Genomic DNA, 21,286 nt, shown 5'->3' on the forward strand with positions numbered 1-21,286 from the left:
CGTAGTATTCTGCCTCGTCTTTAACCCAGACTACGTAGTATTCTGCCTCGTCTTTAACCCAGACTACGTAGTATTCTGCCTCGTCTTTAACCCAGACTACGTAGTATTCTGCCTCGTATTTAACCCAGACTACGTAGTATTCTGCCTCGTCTTTAACCCAGACTACGTAGTCTTCTGCCTCGTCTTTAACCCAGACTACGTAGTCTTCTGCCTCGTCTTTAACGCAGACTACGTAGTATTTTGCCTCGTCTTTATTCCAGACTACGTAGTATTCTGCCTCGTCTTTAACCCAGACTACGTAGTATTCTGCCTCGTCTTTAACCCAGACTACGTAGTATTCTGCCTCGTCTTTAACCCAGACTACGTAGTATTCTGCCTCGTCTTTAACGCAGACTACGTAGTATTCTGCCTCGTCTTTAACCCAGACTACGTAGTATTCTGCCTCGTCTTTAACCCAGACTACGTAGTATTCTGCCTCGTCTTTAACCCAGACTACGTAGTATTCTGCCTCGTCTTTAACCCAGACTACGTAGTATTCTGCCTCGTCTTTAACCCAGACTACGTAGTATTCTGCCTCGTCTTTAACCCAGACTACGTAGTATTCTGCCTCGTCTTTAACCCAGACTACGTAGTATTCTGCCTCGTCTTTAACCCAGACTACGTAGTATTCTGCCTCGTCTTTAACCCAGACTGCGTAGTATTGGACCACGTCTTTAACGCAGACTACGTAGTATTGGACCACGTCTTTAACGCAGACTACGTAGTATTGGACCACGTCTTTAACGCAGACTACGTAGTATTGGACCACGTCTTTAACGCCGACTACGTAGTATTGGACCACGTCTTTAAGGCCGACTACGTAGTATTCTGCCTCGTCTTTAACGCAGACTACGTAGTATTCTGCCTCGTCTTTAACGCAGACTACGTAGTATTCTGCCTCGTCTTTAACGCAGACTACGTAGTATTCTGCCTCGTCTTTAACGCAGACTACGTAGTATTCTGCCTCGTCTTTAACGCAGACTACGTAGTATTCTGCCTCGTCTTTAACGCAGACTACGTAGTATTCTGACTCGTCTTTAACGCAGACTACGTAGTATTCTGCCTCGTCTTTAACGCAGACTACGTAGTATTCTGCCTCGTCTTTAACGCAGACTACGCAGTATTGGACCACGTCTTTAACGCAGACTACGTAGTATTGGACCACGTCTTTAACGCAGACTACGTAGTATTGGACCACGTCTTTAACGCAGACTACGTAGTATTGGACCACGTCTTTAACGCAGACTACGTAGTATTGGACCACGTCTTTAACGCAGACTACGTAGTATTGGACCACGTCTTTAAGGCCGACTACGTAGTATTCTGCCTCGTCTTTAACCCAGACTACGTAGTATTCTGCCTCGTCTTTAACCCAGACTACGTAGTATTCTGCCTCGTCTTTAACCCAGACTACGTAGTATTCTGCCTCGTCTTTAACCCAGACTACGTAGTATTCTGCCTCGTCTTTAACGCAGACTACGTAGTATTCTGCCTCGTCTTTAACGCAGACTACGTAGTATTCTGCCTCGTCTTTAACGCAGACTACGTAGTATTCTGCCTCGTCTTTAACGCAGACTACGTAGTATTCTGACTCGTCTTTAACGCAGACTACGTAGTATTCTGCCTCGTCTTTAACGCAGACTACGTAGTATTCTGCCTCGTCTTTAACGCAGACTACGCAGTATTGGACCACGTCTTTAACGCAGACTACGTAGTATTGGACCACGTCTTTAACGCAGACTACGTAGTATTGGACGACGTCTTTAACGCAGACTACGTAGTATTGGACCACGTCTTTAACGCCGACTACGTAGTATTGGACCACGTCTTTAAGGCCGACTACGTAGTATTGGACCACGTCTTTAAGGCCGACTACGTAGTATTGGACCACGTCTTTAACGCCGACTACGCAGTATTGGACCACGTATTTAACGCCGACTACGTAGTATTGGACCACGTCTTTAACGCAGACTACGTAGTATTGGACCACGTCTTTAACGCAGACTACGTAGTATTGGACCACGTCTTTTACGCAGCCCTTTGTACCTCGAGCATGTTATTTAATAAGTATCACGAACTAGACAAAAAAAATCAGAATGAAATTCTGAATAATACTAAGTAGTCAACAAAGTCTGGTCAAATAGCATTATAATTTTATCTTCGGTGGTAAACTAATGAACCGGAATGAAAACGCCCATTTCAAAGTATACTTTTTTCATGTACATAATTGATTTTGTTAATCTTCTTTGCTAAAGCTATTTCAGACTTAGCACATTTCAGTTAATCCGCATTTCTGCTATGACGACACGAGACAGAATGGTGCTGCCATCTAGGAGCAACAAACGCAAGGAGAACGCAGCTAGCCTTTAAACACGCTAACGTAGTGTTGTGTACAAATTTCATCGAACGAGCCTTTACGCTGCACGTTTTACGGGCGGGGGGAAGACAATTTTCGAATTTTTCCCTTCCGAAGGCAGCAGGCGCTAAAGCGTCTAACCAATGAAAAATGTACGCGAGAAAAAGCATGACTTTTGACGGGTTGCGTTCTCCTTGTGTGGGCTGCTGTGTTTGTTGCTCCTAGCTGACACATAGAAAGATATTATATATATATATATAGAAAGTACGCGTCAACAGTGCCTAAATTTGGTTGCTTAATTAGATGTGACCTTCAAAACAACTTCGTTAAGCAAATAAATAAATAATGAAATCATTCGTGTCGTGAAATTTACCAAACTTAAGAGTTTTTTATAATCACTTTTGATATGTATCGCTTATTTGAAGCATCCTTTCCACAATACATCTCCACTACTCGCGTGTAATTTGTGTAAATAAACAGTAGCGGCGCTAAGGTTTTTTCACAGGTGGGCTAATTATTTTGTGGCCCCTAAGAATTTTGTGGCCCTTACAACCATGGGGTGTAACTACACTCCATTTTACAAATTTAGTGACCCCTTATAAATTTTCCAGGAAGCGAGAAGAGCAAGGTCGTTTTCTTGGTGCGGCTCTCGTCGCGTTTACTGGACCCCCTATGACCTTGTATCCGACCTGGAGGGGACATGTGCATGCCCGGGGTATTTCACTAAATTCCCTTTCTTTTCTTTCTATTGTCCATTCAACTTTCTCCCAATTTCCGTTCCCTTCCTCCCGAATCTATCTGTTTATGGTCTACTATCTTATTGAGTAAACAAATTGATTTTGAAATTTTTTTCCAGAAAATGTTTCTTGGCAATAAAACCAATTTCTAGAGATAAAGAAAATTCATACATTCAAATATGTGGCCCTTTTAATATAAATATGTGGCCCCTCTCAGAATTGCAGGGGGGCTAAAGCCCACTTCAGCCCACCCTTAGCGCCGCTACTGTAAATAAACAGTTCTTGTTTTATTCTTGTACGAGAGTGTTTCGTTATTTTTATATCCTCAATTAAGTTGATAAGAGACCAATTTTATTGTAAAAGCTTAGTAGAAAGTCCATCATCGCAGTTGTATTAGACAAACACCAAGAAGACATTTGGATACCTAAGAATAGGTGGTTTCTTTTCGCTTGTTCCGGGATTTCGGAGTAGAGTTGAAAAGTCATTTTACTCTGATTCTGTGGTGCCAAATAGTTCGAATCGGTGTAAAAATGGCTGCCTGTGGCCTTTCTAGCAGATAAATTCTGGCAAACGACAAAATCCGATTTACTTCTTTACAACTCATTTTAAGAAGGAGTAAAAAGAGTAGCCCTAATACTCCGGAACCAGCGAATTGTTTATGAAGCGGAGTAACTCTCATCCCCGGAACAGGCGAATAAAACGTTTTAGGGAAAAAGAGTACACTTTAAGTCGGAGAACAGGCGAAAAGAAACCTGCTAATATTGAAGCATAGCTTCTGTTATCACTTCGAAGCGTAAGTTTATCTGCTTTTTGATCACGAAACGTAAACATATATAGCGATCGTTTGTGCCACGAAAAATCTAAAGCAGACGAACTTTCGCTACAAAGTACGCGATGATAGATTTTAAAATATCTGTACTCCCATATTCTTGGTACCTGAATAACGCTTTACAACGTATCATTAATAGACCTAACAGTGATTGTAGGTTTAACCTGTTGAGGGTGTCCTAATAATCATGATGGTGATTTAGGAAATGCCTCCTATGTTTCTATTGTTCTCCTATCGGCTATTACCCAAGGCACCACCTGAGGCCCAAGTCAGCTAGCGACTTTTAATGCCTTTAAATCAAGTGGCTGGGTTCCGAGTTTACACCGAGTGCTTCAAGTTAGGATTGAACCCGGATCCTCTTGGAAAGATTTTAAATGAGTGCGAAACCTAACTCATTTCATCGGCGAAATTTTTAAAACAAACTTGGTTTTAATTTCACATTTATAATACTACTATATTTTGAAAAATACTCTATTAATGTAGTTTAGAATCCATACCTCTACTTGGAATGCTTATCCTGCCGTTTCGCGTATGGTAAGATCACTCTGACGGCTTTAGCACCGCCTTCGAGAGAAAAAGTCCCCTTTGCGCGCGCTCCCCTCTCACGTAGTATCTGCCGCGATAAGCATTCCAAGTAGAGGTATGTATTCCTGACGTAGGTCACCTTAGAAATAGACCTTCTCGCTGGCCATTTCCAAAATTCCCAATTAAATGGTATTTTTACTGCTGTAACTAGTTGCAAAGAAAATAAACTGTCTACCTACCAACAACCAATAGTCGTGGTTCGTACAAATTGGGGGAACCCTCATTTCGGCATACTCTTTTCGAGCGGACCCAGACCCCGAAGACAAAAATAGAGTGCGTCCTACCTGAAATTGGAGCACGGATGAATGACCCAATGTCCGGCGGCTTTTTGTCGGATGCGTTCTTTCATCAAAGCTTTCTTGCTTCCAAACAGTTTCATGGCCAGCTTGTTGTCGGAGGGTTGGAACAGCGCCTCCAATTGCGTCCTCATGAACGACGCCTTGACGCCCTCGCTCAAGTTGGGGCCGATCTCTTCCTTGGGCGTCCCGTACAGACTGACGTCGTCCCGGTCACCGCCGTCCTTGCCACCCGTCCCGGTGACGGTGGGCGGCCTGCTGGTGCTGTTCTCCTTAAAGTTCATTTCGGGCGAGATGTAGTCATTGACGAGGTTGGGGTCGTCGTCCGCGGCTGTCACCAAAGAATCCGTGCAAGTATTCGTGTTTTCAATGCTGATTTTGATCGAGTCGTCCTTACGTAAACTGCGCGGCGAGCGGATCTCCTCCTCGGACGGGGTCCCGTAGCTGATGCGCCCGTTGGCTAAGCGCAGACTGGGCAGACGGTGAGCGCGTCTGCCCTTCGTGTTCGCGTTGGAGTCCATGTCCAAGGAACCCCTGTTGGACGGAAAAAGAACAGCCGAGCGCTTAAACGAATATCGGAAAACTCGGAAATAATACAAAAGTACTTAAAAAGATCGAAGTAGTGGGGGGGGGGGGGGTGAAATGTGCTCGAGGGGGGGAGGGGCTCGTTCCTAATCGAAGGTGGCAGTAGGGGAGGCGGAGGATACCCCCCGGGGTATAGAGATAAATGTAACCCGAGTTTATCGAAGCCAGTCTAGATGATAAAAAAAAATACGAAATTGGTAATATGTTTTTGTCCTGGAGATGGATAGAAATTTAATTATCGCCTACGATGACCCGCCTTTCAAAATTAAAATGAGATGCGCTACCAATCAAGCAAAACTGAAATAGCAACGTTCAAGATTAGGTTGAAAATGAATAAAAAGGTTCAGGATAAAATTTAAAAGACATAAGAAGGTTCTCAAGTAGGTCGAAATAGAGGAAAGTAATCAAGTAAAGTCTAAAATAAATACTAAAATTCTCAAATTAAGTCTAAAATAAATACGAAAATCTAGTTATTCTGTAGTAAACACGAAAAATACTAATTTGACGGCAAATAAAATAATCCAAGTTAAAACAATAACCGAATGTGCTCAAGAGAGTACAAAGAAAATAATCTGAGTAAGTGCAAAAAAAACCAAAGGTACTCTAGTAAGGAGAAAAAGCCGAAGGTACTCTAGTAAGGAGAAAAAGCCCGACGTACTCTAGTAAGGACCAAAACAAAAGTTCTCTAGTAAGGACAAAAACTTAACGTCCTCTAGTAAGGAGAAAAACAAAATGTTCTCTAGTAAGGACAAAAACAAAAGGTGCTCTAATAAGGACAAAAACTGAACGTACTCTAGTAAGGAGAAAAACTGAAGGCACTCGGTATAAGGACAAAAGGCCAAAATATCTCGCGCAAGGAAAATGAAAATAATCTGCAGGACTTAACTCGGAGGACATAAATATCGACGGTTTATTGAAACCGGTTGAGCCAGTACTTTACGTCTTCGAACCAATCACGCCGCCTGAAAGATTGAAACCAAAAGGGGGGGGGGGCGAAATCCCCGGAGGAAAAAAAACAAAATCTCCAGTTTATCTAAGTCTTGACCCAGTACCGGAGCCGGTTGGCGGGTTGAGCCAGAAAAAAGGGACACTGGAATTGGGCCACCTCTCTCGAACAATCGCGACGCGAAAAATGAAATGCCTACTTTTGACGGAGAAAGAGAAGGTTTTTAGAGAACCACGGCGAAGACACCTTCCGAAGATCATCGATTTGGAATTACTCCGGCTAAAGGCCACAAGTTAGCGAATTCGAAGGTAAACGTTTTCCCAGTAAAGGTTATATTCACCCAAATCGAACAAAAAGACCCACGTGACTGATACTAAATTTAGCTCGCTAAGCCTATTAAAGATTTCCCTAATGGTGTTCCTAGTCCGTACTGACCAGCCCACCAATATCTCGCTACAAGCCAAACAAAATAATAAACCCCGAATGATTTTATAACTTCCAAGTAGTCGAAAGTCAATTCGATAAAATACCGTGCGCTAAAAAGAACCGTTCCTAAATGGGGCCAAAAAAATGGAAGAAAAATTGAGAACAATAAACTCGAGTTTCCTTTTCGTCGGACAATGTAGCGTATCTTAACGATTTTTTTTTTTTTTGCGAAACGGACGGTTTCTGGTGATGACGTTACTGCCTGAAGCAGACGAACATCTGCCGAGTAGACGAAGCTGTGACGTCAGGGGATACACTATCCTAAATTAGTTAGCCAATGTAATTTAAGTTCTTAGCGTCCATACTCTAGGGGTGTTTAAATTTAAAATTTAAGTTATCGCCATTTTGATGGTCCGGATCGTCTATTCGAGATCGTCCAGTTTAAGGCGGTCATTTTTAGGATGAGAGATATATATATATATATTAGTTTATTTTCGAATTCTTATACTACAATTTGCCAATTGAAATAAATTTATATAAATTAAAAAATATAGCTATTATTAGTTGAAATATTCGATCTTTGGAAAAGGGAATAGGTGTTTCCGAAAAATAAAACAATAAAAATTAAAAGAATAAAATGTTTTTCTTCGCGTCACGAGCTTAAGCTTTTTAGTACTTTATTGGCACTTCAAATTCCAAAAGCTTTATCGACTGCAGCGCGTGCTCTCTATCTTCTGTAGCTAGTGACGTTGAAAAAACATTTACACGTGACCTAACGTATTATACAGAAACACCTATTCTATCTTTCCAAAAAGGCATCATTCGACTTTCTTCTATAAACGGTTTTAGAAAAAGTGTCCAGAAACTTTTGTCCGAGACTGTACAACCAAAAGATATTAAGACCGTGCAGTTTCGGTGCATTTTTCTTTGGGCCGAAATGAGCGCTAAACAGGGTATATATAGACTGAGTAGCGTCGTATTCGACTTATTGGCTTTGTAAGGTTTCTACAAGGGCATTTCTACGCCTTAAGCCCCATTTTCATGCTCGCTGGTAGCGGATAAAAATCGTCAAAATTAGCTTCCGCCACTCGCAAGCGTGAAAATAAAGCTAAAATATCTGTTTGAAACAGATCGACGCGGAAAGTGAAAAAGTGTGTAGCTGAAGCGGATTTTGACGATTTTACCCGCTACCAGCGAGCATGAAAATGAGGCTTTAGGCGGCACTCGTGGCCTTTGCGATGAGTATTTGTGGTCGTGCTTCTGATTAGTTTGAAGTCCTTAGTGAGAGAGGTTGATGGTTGGGTTCGATGATAATGATGTAGGGTGACAATGAGACGTACCAATTGCGTTCGTTGTGGGGGCCACCCGTCGTGGCGTCTCCATCTTCGAGGTGAGGCAAGGCAGGCTCGGATTTCTGGGTCTGTACTCGGCCCGCTTTGCGATGTGGGCTGCCAAAATAAAAGCAAAGACGCCAGCCTTGTACACACCGACACCGACGCAATTTCGCGCTAGTTTCGACTTAGCTCGAAACGGGGATAGATTTCGGACTCCGACAATTTTAAAGACTATTCGAATTCAATTGAACTCATTGACCAAAATTGTAAGCTGTTTTCCTCCGCATTTCCAATTAAGTGGCATTTAAAGGGTGACATTGTCGTTTCCAATTTAGATAATCCGGAAATAGGGCTTGAAAATCCCTTAATATGATTCGCCAGATTTGCTATCACGAGGAGGAGCTACGTAATTTTCAACCAGTGTGGCCCTTTATTTGGAAACTACTTGCGGAGGAAACCATTTATTCAGAGATTAGCGTTGAACGTGAACATATATTTTGCTAGACGTTAGCGGAACTTATAAAATAGCGTCGTGGAAGCTTACACTTTCACGTTCAACGCGTGTAACTTAATTTCATGACAAATGCAGGCTGGAGATAATGATTGTACTGGTAGTTTAGGGGATTTTAAATATTTTAAAAGTGCTGATTTTTGGCAATACGGCCATTGGTTGCTTCCAACATACTGCCAAAAACTTAACGTATATAAAGCCAGAAGTTTATAATATCTCATTTTGTGAGAAGTAGTACCTTCCCATAGCGGCTAATGCTATTCGCTTGAAACATGTATCTTCGCGAGCTCATGATGATTTTTCGAAATTCCTTTTGGAATTTAAAATAGTGGGAGGGAAATACATTCTAAGACTATTAGATGGGGAAAATATGGTTATTAATTAATTACATATCACTAAGCAGTTTAATTTCTACATTTTACACCCTCATGTGGAGTAATACAGGCGAGAAATTCGCGCCCATTGGAAGGTGCATGTTTCGTTTTTGTGGCTTAGATGGATACTTCTCACGTAAGAAATATTTTATATACTTCAGATAAAACAGGATTAAATAATGTCACCCAATCGTAAACAATAAATTTCTGTTTTTTTTTCGAATAAATATATTAAGACACCGCCTTCATAGCAGACTATACATAGAGGATGTCGGACCTGAAAGCGAGTGTAAACCATTGAATTGGGAATATTAATCTAGAGATCCAATCAAATCTGCTCCCCGCGAAACAAGTTTTTTAAAATTACAAATGTGCCGTCTCCTCTAAAATGACGAGAAAACGTTATCATATGACCCGTGGCACCATCCATTATTTTTGAAGACAAAAAATATTTTTGCCGGAAAACGCGTCTTATTTGAACGAACCATTGAGAGATAGACGGCGTCACGGGTAGAATGATAAAGTTTTCTCGTCGTTTGGGAGCAGACGGCAGTATTCTTATTTTTAAGAAACTTGTTTCGCGAAATACTGAAATTCGACGTTTTGATTGGACCTCTAGATTAAAATTCCCAACACAATGGTCTAAACATATTGCCAAAAACCGCCACCTTGCGGCGAAATTAGTCGAAAGTGAGCCATCACAGAGTGACGTCATACCTTAGCGAAGCGGTTGGTGTATCAATCGTGAAAATTACAAAGCGTTGGCAAAGATGCATTGTGGTTACACTCACTTAAGCCGTGGTGGCGTCAAGGCTAACCCTTTGCCGTGATCACAGTGCGAGGTAGACGGATATGGCCAATGGCGTGTCACGCAAATAGTACCAGTCCGTGACTATTTACGTGACGCCACTTACGAGGAGACTACCCGAGGTGATAATCACCGATTTTGTTGAAACTAGGTGGGTACGTAGACCTTATGGTAACCAAAAATTTCACCCAGGGAAAAGTTGCAATGGGCATTAGTTTTGCCATGGCAACCGAAAATGTTTTTGACAACACAGTATGTATATTTTCCCATCGAAAATGACATGGGAATCTGAGCACTTATAAATAATAATAATAATAATTCTAATTAAAATTATTAATTTTGATCAAATTCAAACAACTAAATTCTATTTTATTAATTTTGATAAAATTATTTATTACCGTCGATTTGGCGATTAGTTGGTATATTATATTTCGCTTTTCTCCATTTTTACAGATTCTGATCAAATTTTATCAAATTGACCAAAATTCATCAAAATATCATAAAATTAATTTCATTTGTCAAACTTGATCTATTTTTTTGGTTTTGAAAATTTTCACAGGGGGTACCCTTAGAAGCGCTCAGATTCCCATGTTATTTTCAATGAGAAAATATACGTACCGTGTTGTCAAAAACATTTTCGGTTGCCATGGCGAATCTAATGTCCATTGCAACTTTTCCCTTGGTGAAATTTCATGTTACCATAAGGTCTACATACCCGCCTAGTTTCACGAAAATCGTTGATTATCACCTCGGGTAGTCTCCTCGTTAGTCAAACCCGCCAAATAAAAATCACATCTCCAGCTTTACAAAAATAGACGAAACAGTGCTAGAATAGACACAATCATGCGGAAACATGCCAAGCTTACGTGCGTATCTATCACACTACGCTAATTTAGACAATTAGTTTAAATGGCAACCTTTCCTTCGATAAACACTTGAAAATCGCTTTTAAACTCCCGTAGTATTCACGCGAAAGCATCCGTCTTTTAGCGATAACGCGACTAAATTATACCCGGCGACGCGGTAGACGTGGAGACAGTGTGGAAGACATCTGGAAGTTGGCTCAATACAGTTAAGCGTTAGGGAAAAAGCATGGCCGCTTCATTGAATCTCTGAGACAGAATACATTATCAATCGTTGCCCGCTTCGACCTGAGACGCAAAAACGAGAGGTCTCTCGGCGGACAGTTGTTATTAAACCCAGTCGCTGCCTCCCCCGCATTTGGCGCGCCCTGCCGGCTCTACAAAGATTGTTTTTTTTTTTTTTCATTATTAATGGCCGAGGCTTAGAGAAGAGTGGGTTGGGGGAAGTGTGACAGGAGGGGGAATGGTTTTGGAGTGATAGGCCGTCGCGAAAAAGGAGGCGATGACGATAATAAAAGTTAGACGGGGTGATATAACGTAGGCTACGAAAATGTTAAAGTTTAAAGACGCCACCTAGTGGTCGAAATATTGGGGATATTATAGAATATTTATACCGATAAGTATAATGTTTGGTGCGTTAAAAAAAGAAATCCTTGGGGGAAATCGTAGTCAATAATTCAAAATAAAAATTGAAACCGAACGATTTTATTATTGGCGAGCGTGTTATTGTCATTGCTATTTTTAGATTTTCATGGTTGCCAACGTTCGATAATTTTATACTTTAAAAATGTTAAGATTGTTAGTTTTAAGAATTGGTTTAAATTGCGTTTTAGTTTGACTGCTACGCAGATGTCGCTGCGACCTTTTAAAAACTTTCAGGACTTTGGAAACCGTCTCTGCTAAAACTTGGGTCGAAAAATTTACGAGAGATGGCAGTAGTGCAGAATTATGTTATTTCAAATCGGGACCAAAATATTGAATTCTAAGCTAGTAAAGTTTTTAAATAATCTGCATATTGATACATATCATAACGGAAGGTACGTTAGTGCGAGTTATAAGGTTAAATTTTATAATGCACAGCCATTCGACCAGCTTTGGTTAAAATCTATAATGTTAAATATAGAAACATACTATTACCGATATCAAAATATCAAAGCAAACAGATTTGCAACAGAAAACGTATAGCAAATGACGAAATAGTGACGGCAAGATCTGTGATTGGCTAATTCCCTCTCCTGCCCCGTTCCGAACCTAGTCAGTCCGTCTAGACGCGCTAGATTGACAGCGCTGTTAGAGTAAGCTGGTGAGGTACGTGCTACGTACCAGAGTGAAGCGCGTACTGATCGATCGGGGCCAGTGACCGTTTTCAGACGGTCATACTAAATATAGAGCTCCTCTACTTTCTCCAATATGTAGAGGCACAAAGAACAATAAAAAATGTAGAAGAAAACTTCCTGGACATTTCGTAATCGATTAAACGGCGCATGTGCGCAGCAGTTGACTTCTGGATCGCCTACTGGACTATAAATTACGACCCCCAACATCCCTACCCCCCTTACGCCAGGGTCCACCATCCCCTACCAAAAAAAAAACAACAAATAAAAAATAATTCGTTCACTAGGAAAATATATTTATTAAAGATGTTAAGAATTCGATATTACTCTCGGGCTTTTACCAGAAATTCGTTAAGCCTATACTCGAAATCAATGATACCCGAGACAACTAAAGTGGTGGGCATTTAACATTAATAAACATCCGAGTAACTTCATTATCTGATCAATAGATGTCCTTAGTCGTCTTCCGTTATTGAAAAACGCAATTTTCAAATGAGAGCACACGGAAAAAAACCATATCTCGCAACTTACGGGCTTTGCACTCAAGCTCGCGCGGAAAAATCATCATGTTCATTTACGTAGAAAAATTATCCATTTTTTGTCCAATCTTTAGTCCTTAGTTGTAAAATCTTTTGAAACAGGGTTGCCATGATTTTTTTAAATAGAGAAGCGGATACTAATACGAATAACGGTGGTTGGGTTACTTTAAATTCAATTTTAAATGGGAAAATATTTCTGAGAAAATACTATTTTTTTACAAAATTCGTATTAGTGGCCGACAATAAATTTCACCTAACTCTAATCTAATAATATTGCACATAGTGAACTACATTTCCGGCGGTGGCCGAACCTCCCCCGCCTTTGATAGTGGTCGAAGGTAACCGTGATTTCGAGTATAATGACTTCTAGGTCTACACGTGTTAGGCGTAAGAAATGACTAGAAATGGCCTGATATTCTATCACGTAATGGAATAGGTTAAACGCTCCACCGTGAAGTTAGCCGGAGAATTGGGCTGATGATCACGTTTCCAAAAGGGGGACCCACCAACTCTTGGTTGGTTTTCACGCCATCACGTCCACATAATATAACCCATTGGCATCGCGGTGAACGTTGAAATTGTTCTACTGCCTCTCCATGCTCGAAATTATCTGATATTCTTGAGTATTTTCTACACGTATTTTTACGTTTTTAACCTCTATTTGGACACAAAGACTGAAACTCTACCAGTTTAGTAAAGTAAGTAAACTGATTCAAATAGTTAATAAACTGCTTCTTATTTCCCAAGCCTAGTTTCGCTTTAAAATTCCTTTGAGGGCAAAAGTATTTCAGTAGTGAAGCTTCATTGAAGTTCAAAACCCAAACGTCGCGTTGGCTTAATCAAAGTAAACTCGTTGCTGCCTACTTGGCTATTTACGCGTCTAAGAGACTCTCGCGTCGAGGAAACTGGCCTGGTTTCATTACCAAAGGAGCGATAGAAGCTTTAACGGTCGCTTTAATTGATATTTCGCGTCTTAAACGACACTTGTTGTCGAGTTTCTCGAACGGAGAGCTTCTTAGTGAAAAGGGTCTCGGCTCATTGTGGAAGCTTTCAATTTAATTAGCCTCGGTGGCATTCTGGAACAGTGAGAGCGCCTTACGTTACGCTCCATCGCTCCCGTCCAAGCCCTCCATGAAACGCGTTTCTATACGACGGCGAAAAATGCTTGTTGGAGCGTTACCGATCGGGGTCTCTTGTTTCGGAGAGGTCGTTGAGGTCCCGAGGCTGATTGGCGTCCAAATGCGCTCAATCCGAACCTAGTTCTTTCTAAGGAGCTCTTGCGCCTCGGAGCAACGTCATTACCCAAACTCAAAACGACTGAAAGCGTCCCTTTTTCAGCTCTATTAAGGAATGGACCCTTACAATGACCCTTTCAACCTTCGGTAGTTAACGAGGAAGACGGTGCAAACAGAAACGAAATGCTTCTGTTCGAGACAAGGCTGGGGAATAGTTCAATTTTATAGATATTTCAATGGTATTGTAGCCAAAATTATTCAATTTATTAAATGATATTTAATAATTTAATAATATTTAATAATTATAAATCATGAACATTTACCTTAAATATTAAGTCTAGGTTTTATAGTATTACTTCTATAGAACTTCTTATACTACCATAATCGGAAAACAAACAGATAGGCAGTATAAGGTGGGTACCGTTATAAGTTAGACTTAATTGGGTTATAATTAGCCTTTTCAGTTTACATAGAGCCACGTAGTGCCAAATTCAAGTAGCTCATGAACTGCAGGATTTTCATCTGCTAAGCAGACGATTTTTCAATAAAACGTCAGCTTAGCAGACGAAAATCCAGCAGTTTATGAGCTTCTTGCATTTGCCACTACGTGGCTCTATGTAAACTGAAAAGGCTAATTGCAAATCAACGTTTTTAGTTATTTTGGGAGAGTACTTTTCGCCAATAGTTTGATTTGCCGTTACACTAGAAATTGGTGTGGTCAATTTTTTCTACTATGAAATGGTTCGTATACATGGCAGTATTAAGGGCTTTTCTGTAATTGAAATTGAATGTTTGAAGATAATGAAATATAAACCAGAGTGGGCAGAATTCGAGCTGAATCTATAAACCGATTAAGACGATAACGGAAAACCGATATATTTACCGATATCGCTATTTCAACCGCTATTATAAAATAAAGAAAAGTCTAAGATGAAAACCTTCTACTTTCCTACGCAATTTTAAAGTTAAACTATCTTGTGATAAGCTGGAGCTTTAACGAACCTATTTAAGTCAGAATTAGCAAAAGTCTATACTGATTAGTCGAAATAATTTCTAATAGCTATTTGTTAAGTCACGTAGAATTGATATTATACCCAAAAAGAGGCGCCCCTAGTGTTAAAAAAAGTAACTTAAAACCAAATTTAAATCTTACACATCCATTTTAGTATGGAAAAAATTATCAGTCCGAGTAACAGCGCCCATACATTTAGAGAAGAGTGAGGTTTTTTTTGACCAGAGCCGCAGCAATTGTCCAGTTAGTCATTGAAATAAAAAGGCATCGATCAGGGGTTTGGTCGGTCACAAGTTCCCCTCAGGGTACGAGTAGAGCGGCGTCCAAAGGCACCCAACCGCTTCCCGACGGACATTCTCCAAGAATGGATGCCAATAGACAACTCGTTTAGGAATGGGCCTTCGCTTTTCTCCTGATAAGTTGGGGTTACGGCCCCGCACCATTCATCAAAGTCGACGCGAAAAGGCTTCGTTTTCACTGCTTAAAAACCCCGTGACGATAAAAAGCGTTGTCACTTTTTTGCGTCCCGCGAATTCACGAACTCCGGAAAACTCGACGCAAAAGTGACGCGAGTATAAACCCTACTAGGAATAACCAGAAACCAACCACGGTGGCGGTCGCGCTCGGGCTGGATTAGCGTCTAATCAGGGTGCTTTTCCTAGTAAATATGGGATTAACATTAATTAACGTCACTAATTTACCATGGACAAAGGATCTAGGGGCTCCACTGCTTTATCTCTCGCGAATAAAGGGCAAAACTAAGATTCTAGTTCATTTGCACTGGCAAATTCTGTAAAACACGCATTCCGCTTAGTTGTCAGTCCTTTTAAAGATTTTGTGGTTCGTGCGCTCATGTAGTCAGTCTTGAAAGCAAGTCAACCTATGTTGAGACGAATTTTAGCGTTACTTACAATTTTCCGTCATGCTCGAAGAGTAAGCTACTTTCTCGCGAAATAATGAAATAATTAATTAACATAATTAAACAAATAAAGGCAAATTGTCATTGTTTCCTTGACATCTAAAAATCGTGTGGTTAACTTGTTCTCACAACCTTGTACCGAATTCGAATGGGCTTTCGTGACAGCTGATACGCGTGACCAGGTCATGTCCAGCTTGTAGGCGTTGGAAAGGTACAACTGAGCTCTTTAACCCAGTGCTCTTAATGACTCGGATATCGCACGATGGAACGATAAACAATGGGAAACGCGTACGAATCACGCACATGATCCGCATCAGGAATGAGACCAAGGCCCGCCTCGATTTGATAGCGCATTTTAACAGAGCGAATTAAGTCAGAGCCGATTGTTGTTTAAGGTCAGACGAACAGGCGCGCGTCTTCCGCGTAACGTCGAACGATAAACCTCCTACACCATCTGGTTTACTTTTAAACCTAGGCTTAAGGACAATTAAACCGCTAAGAAAATAAAAATTAAACGTATCTTGACCAAACAAGCTGTTCTCAGAAGCTAACCAGCTTTACCAGAAGCTTGGGCAACTGTCGCTTCAAAGGTGGTGTTAGGAAAACTAACAATTAGACATCCCGAAGTGTAACCCACCGATTTGGATCAAACTCGGGGGATTGGTAGACCTTCATGTAACTTGAAAAATCCTAAAGGGAATTTATTCAATGGGCAACCGTTTTGCCGTTAAATTTTCCCGTTGAAAATAACATGGGATTTTGACCTCACATTGATCAAAAGTTGATCAGTTTTGATGTTATTTTTGTAAATGTTTATCTATTTTTTCTATTTTTGGCTTTTTCGAAATTTTGAAATTTGTTAAAAATTTTCACAGGGGGGTCCTAGGAATCGGTCAGAATGCCATGTTATTTTCAATGGGAAAATTTCCATTTGTTGTTGTCAAAAACATTTTTTGTTGCCATGGCAAAACGGTTGCCCATTGAATAAATTCCCTTTAGCATTTTTCAAGTTACATGAAGGTCTACCAATCCCCCGAGTTTGAACCAAATTGGTGGGTTACACTTCGGGATGTCTCCTTGTAAGTGACACTGAAGCAAGTAACTTTGGACTTTTACGCCAGCGGAACATGGGGATTTTTTTAAAACTAGATTATGCTACATTTTTACCTCTCCGAGGGGATTATGTCCCCTAGAAGGGGTTTTACAATCACCGTGTCTGTCTGTCTGTCTGGGCTGCGAACGCGTACGCATTTTCGGGGCAAAATGTAATCACTACGTTTGCAGTTTCTCGGGGGAAAGTGTAATCACTGCGTTCGCAGTTTCTTGGAATTAGCTATAAACTATTTCCAAAAGGGCCCTCTTTTTGTCATTGGGTGTAGTATAATTTTTTTCAATTTGCGTTAGTATTCGAACCCGAACCCTTCTGCACGACTGGTGAGCGTTCTACCACAGAACTACGGATACATTTTGGAGTATTAGCTTATTAGCTTAGCTTAACACCTCTTTAAAAACATTGAGTATTCGTTTTTTCAAAAATTGTACTAACATTTGCGTTCACAATGTGTATTTCGTTATAAATTAGTTGGACAAACTTGATGCTATTTAAAAGTTGTATAGTCAGAACACCCCTTTAACGGCATAAATAAATAACTAACTTATTACGATTAAATTCATAGCAAACCTAAATTCCCAAAGTCAGAAAGCCAAGGCTTAAGAAAAAAGCAGCTAACGCGTTATTTTGTAGTTTTAAAATAAGCCGTCGTCTGTTCCAGCTTTTTGTTTTGACCGCGTGAATAACGTAAAGTAACTACACGTGTGAATTTGCCGAAAATTGCGTTTCAATTAGCGCCTGTCTAATTTGTATTTGGAGAACGAACCCAGAGACACGCGACATATACAATATTAAAAGCGAGACCTCACGCTTTGGAGAATTGCCACCAACACACGCGAGAATTTAAGAGGATTAATCGGCTACCAATGAAAATGACGCCAAGGCTTAAAGGGACCTCTACTGCCGGAGAGCTCAATATCAATGGAAAAATTGTTGTTTTCATATTTTTGTGATGTATACATGCTAGAAATATTTAAAAAATTACTCATTGCTTTTAGCAGAGTTTCCAAAGAAAACGGATCAAAGCTCAAAGGTCGTTCGGAAACAAGTCTACGGATGGAGAAAAATAAAACATTTAAAAATGAAATCTATTTTTATGATTCCAATGTTTTCGGTTCCATTATGATTAGAAATTGAAGTCTATTGCTCTAAAATATTGTCCACGTAAAAATAGTTCTAAAACAAAGTCTACTGCCGTATGCATCTACTGTTATAATTGTTTAAAATTCAAATTTAAAGATGTAATGGTACAAGAAAGTCTACGGTTGAAAAATTGCTTTGCTACGGTATTAAAATGCCTTGAATATAATATAATATTGTTATGGTTTTAAACCATTTAAAAACCATGGTAAATAAATACTGAATAATTGTCTACTACAGCTACAGTTTGAAAATAAAACTACAACTTCAGCTCGATAATAAAACTACAACTTCAAAACGATAATAAAGGCTACAACTTCAGCTCGATGATAAAGAATACAACTTCAGCTCGATAATACAGACTACAACTCTAGTTCGATAATAAAGGCTACAGCTACAGCTCGATAATAAAACTACAACTTCAAAACGATAATAAAGGCTACAGCTTCAGCTCGATGATAAAGAATACAACTTCAGCTCGATAATACAGGCTACAACTCTAGTTCGATAATAAAGGCTACAGTTACAGCTCGATAATAAAACTACAACTTCAAAACGATAATAAAGACTACAACTTCAGCTCGATAATAAAGGCTACAGCTACAGTTTGATAATAAAGGCTACAACTTTAGTTCGATAATAAAGGCTAGAGCTACAGTTCGAAAATAATCTACTTCCCATGTCTTTAAAAGCAACAATGGGATATTAATGCTAATGATTGCAATAAAGCAACTTTCTTGCTGAAAGTGGTATGAAATATAATAATAAACCAATAGCGCCCAATGCAAACTATTGAAAATTTAAAATCTTATTTTGAAGGAATCAGCTCTTAGCAAAACACATAGACCCTTTCAAACCAAGCAACAAACGCGCTAAACTTCAAAGTGGAAACTCTACACCCTTTGGAATCAAAAATGAATAAATTATAACAACTAAATAATGCAACGATTCATCGTTTTCCATGTACGACGAAAATGCACTCATTTAAATAATTTATAATGGAATCGAAACATTTGTCAGCACCGATTACAGCTTCAAGCGTATCTAAAGGGATTTCCGATCGACCCCGTTTCCAGGAAAAGTTATGAGATTTTAATCCCTTGCGGTACTAGTTCTAAATAATAATTGCTAAGCTCTACGAATTTTATAACTTGTACTGGCTATCTATACGCTGCCCAGCGGCTAAGAAGATTCTAAGAATACTGATGAAGGGTGCGTTAAGATCGCTCGAGAATTATCGAAAACCTTTTTTCCAGTCTCGCCAACTAGACGCTTTTCTAACAGGAAAGAAGAGGTAGATTGCAATCAAGATGGCCGCTCAGCTATAGCATTAATAGTTTTGAAGTGATAAAAATAGGTGTGCGTTGAGTTTGCAAGTTCTCTCCCCACTGGCTTAAGGGGTTTCCTCCCGAGCTCTTCAGTTTCCCCTTCCATAAAAATTTGTTGAGGTTAACGGTAATAGTTAGTGTAGGGAGCTGTTGGCTCGCGTGGCTTGCAGGGCTTGCCACCACCCTCCTACGCATTCTAACCCGGCCACCTGAATTAAAAAGACTTTAAAAGTCGCTCGATGACTTGGGCCTAAGGTGGTGCCTTGGGTATTAAGAATGACGATAAGCAAGCATTATCGCCGAAGTTATTTTCGGGATTATTGCGGAATCAAGTTCAGTTGCAAGTCCAAGTAAGAGCTGGGCGAGAGTGTCAGTGTCGCAAAAAGGTTCGGTCAGAAAATTAGTATTAAAACAATAGGAAGTGTTATATTTACTGTTTTTATGTTGAAACTCAATTCAACTCCAAATGAACTATCCTAAAACTTAACGTAACCAAATTTAACTAAACTTAACCTCACGAAACTCAACCAAACCCAACCAAACTTGCTCTAACCTTATCTAACCCAAGACTTTAACGTAAAGAGTTTTTGAAACACAAGCAACTGCCAACAAATAAAAAAGTAGTAGCCATAATAACTAAGACTTAATTGTTAACTAAGATAATTAAAAATAGTTAAAATTTAAAACTGACATATTAAAAGATTATGCCATTAAATTCTAACAAATGAAACCCATTTTTTACACCATTTCTAAAATTATTTTTCTAAAATGCTATTAAATTGTATTAGTTTAAAAGTTTATTAAAATATATTAGTTAAAGTGTATTATTGAATCATATTAGTTAAAAAGTGTATTATTAAATTAAATTATATTAGTTAAAATGTGTATTATTAAATTAAATTTTATTAGTTAAAAAGCTTATTTTTAAATGACATTAGTTTAAAAGTTTATTAAATTATATTAGTTAAAAAGTGTATTATTAGATTACATAAATTAAAAAGTGCATTATTAGATTACATATATTAAAAAGTGTATTATTAGATTACATAAATTAAAAAGTGTATTATTAGATTACATAAATTAAAAAGTGTATTATTAGATTACATAAATTAACAAGTTGGCAAGCCAAATATACCTCTCCTCGGAAGTATGGTCCCTAGTGGTATTAATTTCTCGATACGACCCCCAAAGATATCTCCGCAATTCAGAGTTATTTACGAAAAACGTATTCTCGGTTCAAACCCTGCCCGGTGTAAAATTTTAATTTTAATTTAAATAATTGAGACGAAACAATCGAGTTAATTTATTCAGAATATTATAAATTAAGTAGTTACAACAGCGAGTTAGATTCACTAAAACAATGCACAATTGAATTTAACCCTTTTTACAGTACATGTTTATCAGTTAAATATAATACTAAGCAAATTTTAATGAAAGAAACATCTACAGATGGTATTTGTATTTTTCTCGCTTACGAAATACTTGCCGCATCTTTAACGCTCATTTTATTTCAACTTCCAGTTGACGTTGTGACACATACCGCATGAAAAAGACCAATGCCGTCCAATTTCCAATATCATATAATGACTCGCACACCCAAGAAATCATTGACTGCGTTAGAAATCGTAGATATCCAAATATCCACACCAAATATATTTACTAGAAGCAAAAACCTTACCATCAACAAAGCACAGAGAGCCACTTGACTAACCGCCAGCTCTTAAAGCAATTAACGTTAAATTATCTCCTTTGAATTAACACAACTATATATAGGTCGTTAAGAACACCCGTAAATAAATAACAAAAAAACTAACAAAGTGGACCACCCACAGGGTCTACCCTTTAACCCTCTAATCTCGGCTGACTGCGCTAAAACAAGATTTAACCTTTAAAAAAAACCAGATTAGGCCTTCATAAATTCATTAATAAAAAAAGACTTTATTACCTATTATGCTTACGATGCCTGTCTTAATTTCAGT

At 39.2% G+C, this 21,286-nt stretch overlaps 1 protein-coding gene across 3 annotated transcripts in view; it reads right to left on the bottom strand.

The window, feature by feature from the left end:
- The window catches only part of Ih (hyperpolarization activated cyclic nucleotide gated potassium channel Ih), a 93,844-nt gene that overhangs the window by 63,961 nt on the left and 8,597 nt on the right, over window positions 1-21,286 (bottom strand). For 2 of the 3 annotated variants that reach the window (XM_090162509.1, XM_090162510.1), the window contains exons 2-3: window positions 8,140-8,247; window positions 4,831-5,376 (exon numbers count right to left, since the gene is read on the bottom strand). In XM_090162509.1, the coding sequence (XP_090018635.1) occupies window positions 4,831-5,376; window positions 8,140-8,247 (654 nt within the window). The remainder of the gene's footprint in view (window positions 1-4,830; window positions 5,377-8,139; window positions 8,248-21,286) is intronic. The other variant, XM_090162511.1, reaches the window with a different exon arrangement.

Source organism: Leiobunum rupestre, chromosome 11 (genome assembly GCF_980474605.1).
Source record: "Leiobunum rupestre chromosome 11, qqLeiRupe1.1.hap1, whole genome shotgun sequence".
In the NCBI taxonomy this organism is placed as follows: Eukaryota; Metazoa; Arthropoda; class Arachnida; order Opiliones; family Sclerosomatidae; genus Leiobunum; species Leiobunum rupestre.